The sequence below is a fragment of the Marmota marmota genome, unplaced genomic scaffold (genome assembly GCF_001458135.2).
Source record: "Marmota marmota marmota unplaced genomic scaffold, marMar, whole genome shotgun sequence".
NCBI classification, from domain to species: Eukaryota; Metazoa; Chordata; class Mammalia; order Rodentia; family Sciuridae; genus Marmota; species Marmota marmota.
Window position 1 is genome coordinate 37,320,807 of NW_025999949.1, and position 6,190 is coordinate 37,326,996.

A 6,190-nucleotide genomic window follows, 5' to 3' on the forward strand; every position below is an offset into this window, starting at 1 on the left:
CGCTGGGACGGTGCCCCCGGGGCGGGGCCTAGTCCTCCAGCGTTACACCGAGATTCGGTTCCTAGAAGGGCCGGAAGCTGCTCCAGGGGCAGCGCACTTCCGTTGGGAAGTTGAAGTCCGTGTGTCGCGGGACCCGGTGCGGCACTTCCCCGCGCCGCTTGGGGGCTGCGGTTTTAGGTTGCTCACCGTCCCTCGCGCTCCAGGCCTGCCTGACGCGGGCCGGTCTTACCGATCCGCGCTCGGAACCCCCTTCCCCTTCCCCTTCAGACGCGCCGAAGCCGGCCCCGCTGCATAGCCCCGGAGGGCCGGCGCGCGAGGCCCGGCTACGGAGGCCCGGCTGCGGAGGCCCGCAGGTGAGCTGCCGGGCGCTGCAGTCCCCCGCCTGCTTTCCTGGGGCTGCTGACCCCCTGCTGCGTGCTCTGCAGGTTGCACTCTCTTGCTCCCATTGGAGATCCAGGCTTTTGCCACAGTGGTGCTCAGAGGAGGGGAGCTGTCACTTTCCGTCACACAGTTTGTGAGTCACTGTCAGTAAGAGACCGCCCGTCGCCGCTGACGAGTCCTGCTCCCCACATGTTGAAGTAGAACACTGGAGAAGCACGCGAGGCGAGCACAAAGCAGGGTTTATTTAAAAAGGGGAAACCGACTTCTCCTGGGAGGAAGAAGGCCCATAGCTGGCATCCTGGTATCCCCAGAAGCGAGGTGTTGTGCCCTTTTTATATGTCCTAGGCTTCCTTTGTTCTCCTGCCCTCTTCCCCTATCTTTCTTCTTCCTGCGCACCTGACCAGACCCAGAGTGCTCGGTGGGAGGGCCAAAGGTGGGACACAGGTGGGCTGAAGGGGGAAGGGCAGCTTGGAGCTGCTCAGGACACGGCTCCCTGTAGGGAGGGGCAGTTCCTGGGACCGGGTACCTTGGCAACAGGTTGGAGCAGGGGCAGGTTCTAGATAAGATCCCTCAGGGGCAGTCTCCAACTTCCCGGACTCACTCAAAGGTGGCCTCCTTGATCCGTCCTGACTCTGTTTACAGATCTACACTGACTGCTTGTCTCATTCTGGCTTCAATTATAGAAAACCCTGTGTTCCATGTACCTTTTCCTGGACCATTCTGACTTTATTCTAAAGTGTCCATTCAGACATTTTGCTTGTTTTAAGCTTTTCTTTTTATTGATGACTTAGAGGGGTTATAGTTCTGATCAGTCTGTGGCTTGCCCTGACAGTGATATCAGTCCACCTGGTGACCTCCCAGGTCCCCTGTGGCTACTTGAATGGATACAGATTGTAGCATGAGTTTTGGAAAAGACATTTATTTAAATCATATCAGTATATCTTTTGAGATAATTATAGAACTTCATACTGTGTTTTCTCCTTTGTGTTTTTTAAATTTTTTTTTAGTTATCAATGGACCTTTATTTTATTTATTCATATGTGGTGCTGACAATCAAACCCAGTTCTCACACATGCTAGGCGAGTGCTCTACCACTGAGCCACAACCCCAGCCCATCTCCTTTGTGTTTCTAACATGGTTAATGATATTGGTTCATTTCCAAATGACAAAGGAAAAGCTAGGGAAGTCATGGTAACTAAAGCTGCAACCAGCTTTTAAAAGGAAGAGGTGATCTTATCAGGGGAAAACCTGGCACCCCATGTGTGAGAGGTGTCTGCAGAAGGTGGGAGTGGCTGAGACCAGAGAAGGCTGGCAGATCCAGGCCGCAGAAGGTAGCAAGCCAGTCTCTTACCAGGCAAAGCAGCTGCAGGGCAGAAGGTTCATGTGCTCAGCTGGACACAGGTGGGCCCTGGCCAGCCAGAGCAGACCTGGCCTTTCTCAGAAACCGTTAACATGTCAAAGGTCAGTTAAGAAGCAGTCTGGGAGGCTGGGGACAGAGCTCAGTTGGTAGAGTGCTCGCCTCGCATGCACAAGGCCCTGGGTTCAATCCCCAGCATAACAACAACAACAAAAAAGCAGCAGCAATCTGGGGGCCAGGGTTGTGTGTGGCTCAGTGGCAGAGCTTGCCTGGCATGTGAGGCATTGGGTTCGATTCTCAGCTCCGCATATAAATAAGCAAATATAATAAAGTTCATCAATGACTAAAAAGAATATATTAAAAAAAAAAAAAAAGCAGTCTGGACATCGATGACCACCACAACACACACAGCCTGTCTTAATAACTCTGCTCTGTAGTGCCCTGGTCACCTGGTGGGTGCACAGGCTCTTACAGCCAAGATGGGCTGTGGTCACAACAAGCTGGGTCCTTACAAATCTCAAGTTGGAAAACACTAAAGCGTTGGGCAGTTCCATGTGACTGACAGCTGTTCAGAGCTTGGGTGCACTTGATAGTGCCAGAGGGGAAATGGGGAGAGTCTGTGCGGTGAGGTGTGCAGAGGTGAGCGCAAGGACAGCTCCTGCCTGATCCCAGGTCTCCAGCTCAGACACAGTGACTGTGTCTTTGGGGTGCATGCTCTCAGTCTTGGGTTTGGCCTCTGATATCTGGAGATGGCCATGTCTGTTGATGAGAGATGGGCTGCAGTTTTCCTCTGACGGTTTGGGTTTGAGGTCGTGCTGCCTCATTAAGAGAAACTGGAAGTTGTTTGTTGGTCCTCCTAGAAAAACACGCCCGGCCCGCAGGCTGCTCTTCCTTGGGGAGTGTCCGTCCTGGTGGCACTCGCTCAGCAGGCTGGGCTTCCACTTGGCTTGCTCAGTTCTGGTCTTTATCTAAGTTGCTGGACTTGGTGTGACAGGCTCATGATGGCTCTCAGGGCACTCCTGACGGAGGGTCTGTAGCAAGGCCCCTTCTCACTTGCAGGGGAAGGAGGTGTGTTCTTTCTTCCTACCACTGGGGATGTCTTCTCCCATGGTGTCTTAGGCTGGGCTCCACAGGAGAGGCGAGGCCCGTGCAGCAGGAGGTGTCTGGATCCCGGGGAAGGTGTTCTTGGCAGGCCAGAGGCCACAGCAGCAAATGCGGCTCATAGTGGGGAACGCCTGGCCTGACGGGCACCTCAGTGAGGGCGAGTGGGGACTCCCCGGGCCAGCCCATATTCTGAGTTGGGAGAAGGTGGCTGGGATGTGGCCCCTTCATGGGAAAGCACCCGAGGACAGTTTGTGTGCCCGCCCTGTGGAGTGGCCTGGCCTGCTGTCCAGGAACTAGCTGCCTTGGTTGGGGCTCTGTGTCACTCTCCAGTGCCACGCCCGCAGTCAGGCTGGTGACTTTCAGCCATACCGGCTGGTCTCTACCTGGTCTGGAGACAGGCCTGCCTGCTTCCTGGTGTTCCAGAGTTCTGCTGCTTGCCAGAGGCCATAGCACCTGCTCTCCCTGGCACCTCAATGCCAGGGCATAGGCACCACTGGCTTTTCCTGGGCTCCCTGGGCTTGCAAGTGGGGGTTGGCTTTTGGAGTTAGGTGGGGCTCTGTGCCAGCCTCTCCTGCTCACCCCACTCTGTCTCCCCAGACTGTCTGCTCCATTATGCCTGTGTTTCCTCAGAGCGTGACCACTGCAGTTCCCGTGGATGTGCCCCAGGTGAGCTGTTGTTGGCTGCAGGCCCCCAGGTGCGGCCGAGGCAGGGAGGGTACCTGCCGGGCTCACCTTTCTGCTGGTTCTCTTTCTTGGGGCTGGGAAAAGGAAAGAGCCCAGTTCACTTAGGTAAGAGCCTGGTAGAAGTCATAGCCAACTTGGAAAATGGGCTTGGTTCTTTTACGTGCCTAGTCCATCACAGTTGCAAGCAAACTACCAGGCGGGCAGCTTAACGCTATAGCCATCTGCTTCTCTATCCTGCAGAGTCCAGCGTCAGTGCTGGCACGTGCAGTCCTGGCCAGGGCTTCTTCCTGGATGTAGAGGCTGCCTTTGTGAAGGGCCTCCTGTGGGAAGGAGCCATGGAGCTCTTCCCTTTTTCCCCTCGTCCTCGGATTGAACCTGCTTAAGCACTGAGCCACATTCCTAGCTCTTTCCTTTTTTCAGACAGGGTATTGCTAAGTTGCTTAGGGCCTCAATAAGTTGCTGAGGCTGGCCTTGAACTTGTGATTCTCCTGCCTCTCAGTCTCTCGAATTGCCAAGATTACAGGCATGCGCCCCCCAGCCTGGCTTTCTGACTTTCTAATAGGGACCCCAGTCCTGTTGTTTAGGACCCCACCCTTTGATCTCATTTAACCTTAATTGCTTCTTTGGAGGCCCCATCTCCAAGTGCAGCCACCTGGGAGTCAGGGGTCTAGCCTAAGAGTTGGGTGCAGACACCTGCCCACACAGGTGCCTTCCCAGATTCGGCTGTGGACCTCTGGGGTTGTTCCTCTTGAACACTGTCACCTACTCTCACCCCTTCCTGCAGACGTGGGACTTGGTGCTGTGTCTCTCACTCTTTTTCAGGATCAGCTAGTCCTGGAGCCGTGCATATGTCAGGTGCCGGTGACCTTTGAGGATGTGGCAGTGTACTTCTCAAGGGAAGAGTGGGAGTGTCTTGGCCCCAGCCAGAGGGCCCTCTACCAGGATGTGATGCTGGACAACTTCAGGAGCTTGGTTGCTTTGGGTGAGGCTGTGTGGGCCTCGAGAGCCTGATAGGTTCTAGCTGAGGGCTTGGGGTAGGGAGTTCTCAGCCTGAGCAGACAGAAGGGCCCGGCCCACCCTCTGACCATCTGGTCTGGGGGCTCTCTTGACTTCTCTGGAGGCAGCTTGTCTTCTCTTTTTTTTGGGGGGGGGGTGCCGGGGATTGAACTCAGGGGCACTTGACCACTGAGCCACATCCCCAGCCCTATTTTGTATTTTATTAGAGACAGGGACTGAGTTGCTTAGCGCCTCGTGTTGCTAAGGCTGGCTTTGAACTTGTGATCCTCCTGCCTCAGCCTCCTGAGCTGCTGGGATTACAGGTGTGCACCACCGTGCCCAGCCTCGCATGTGTTCTTGGCTCAAGTCTCCAGGACCCTGTGTGGGACAGTGGGAATGGGGATGTCTCTTCTTTCATCTCTGCTTCAGGGAAGATTCTCCAGGGGGTCCTTCAGGGCTGTCCTGGCTGCTGAGTTCACCTTATACTGACCTAAAGCTGGCCTGAGCCCTGACCCTCACTTTGTCCTCTGCACAAATAAAACCTTTTCTCTCTTTTGAGAAGGACTTTGCGGCCCCAGACCAGATCTTGTCTCTCACCTGGAGCAGTGGGGTGAGCCATGGGTTGAAGACTGGGAGAGAGCTGAGTTTCGGGAAGCACAGCGGGATTCCCACCCAGGTGAGCGCAGCCCTCTGGACTGGTTGGCCTCTTCCTCTGTCCTCAGAGCTCCCATCACCTTCCCCTCCCAGGGGAGAGGGGCACAGAGCTGCTTCTGAGTGGGACACAGGTGGCAGCTGCACTCCTGCCACTGGTCCTACTGGGATGGCATTTACAAGGGTCCTGGGCTCAGCTGGTGAGGTAATTTGGGGGAGGGAGGTGTGTGGAGAGCCTGTGCCAGTCCCAGGCACTGTTCTGTGACAACTCAGTGTGGGGGGGTTCTGAGGCCTGTGTGCCTGATGCAGGTCAGAGTCTCCTGAGTGGCCTTAGGTGGGCTCTTTATTCCGGCTCATTTGTAACGCTGGTCAACGGTGCTGCCTCCCTCCCTTAATGGAGGTGGTGGCCTTGGCAGTGGTCACCAGGGTACATTGTTTCTCCCTTTTGTGGTGCTGGGGATGGACCAGGGCCTCTCCCATGTGCTGGGTAAGCCCTGTGCCACCGAGCCCTACCCAGCCCCGGGGTCAGTGCCTTAGCTCAGATCCAGGGCTGTGTGCGTCTGAGACAGGCTGGAAGGCGTCTGGACATGTTGGAGCCCCTGGCTGGGGAGGATGTGGGGTCCTGAATATATGGAGTTCCCCGGCCCCTGCCTAGGCCCTACCTGTACCTCAGCGGGGTGACACTGTCCTGAGTCCCTCCTCGCGTGGGGACACCAGCCAGTGTGCATTACTGAGATGGTCAAACCTTCTCGCAGGTCCCCCTCTCCTCAGTGGTCCTGGATGACTACCACGGAGTTAGAGCGAGCTCTGAGTTCACTCTGTGTAGTCCAGTGCTAGTAGTTCTAGCTGACCTATGTGGGTTCTGTTTTTTGTTTTCTTTTTCTTTTTTGTTGTCAGTGGATCTTTATTTATTTGTATGTGGTGCTGGAAATCAAACCCACTGCCTCACACATGCCAGGCAAGCGCTCTACCACTGAGCCCCAGCCACAGTCTCCTCTGTGTTTTTTTTTTTTTTTT

At 55.3% G+C, this 6,190-nt stretch overlaps 1 protein-coding gene across 2 annotated transcripts in view; it reads left to right on the forward strand.

Moving 5' to 3' along the window:
- Positions 1-78: 78 nt before the first annotated feature.
- Positions 79-6,190, forward strand: part of Znf707 (zinc finger protein 707) — a 9,482-nt gene continuing 3,370 nt past the window's right edge. The window contains exons 1-4 of one of the 2 annotated variants that reach the window (XM_048802300.1): positions 79-336; positions 3,437-3,508; positions 4,349-4,508; positions 5,082-5,198. In XM_048802300.1, coding sequence (XP_048658257.1) covers positions 3,455-3,508; positions 4,349-4,508; positions 5,082-5,198 — 331 coding nt within the window. In that variant the 5' untranslated portion in view covers positions 79-336; positions 3,437-3,454. Of the gene's footprint in view, positions 354-3,436; positions 3,509-4,348; positions 4,509-5,081; positions 5,199-6,190 lie in introns of both variants that reach the window. The other variant, XM_015486572.2, reaches the window with a different exon arrangement.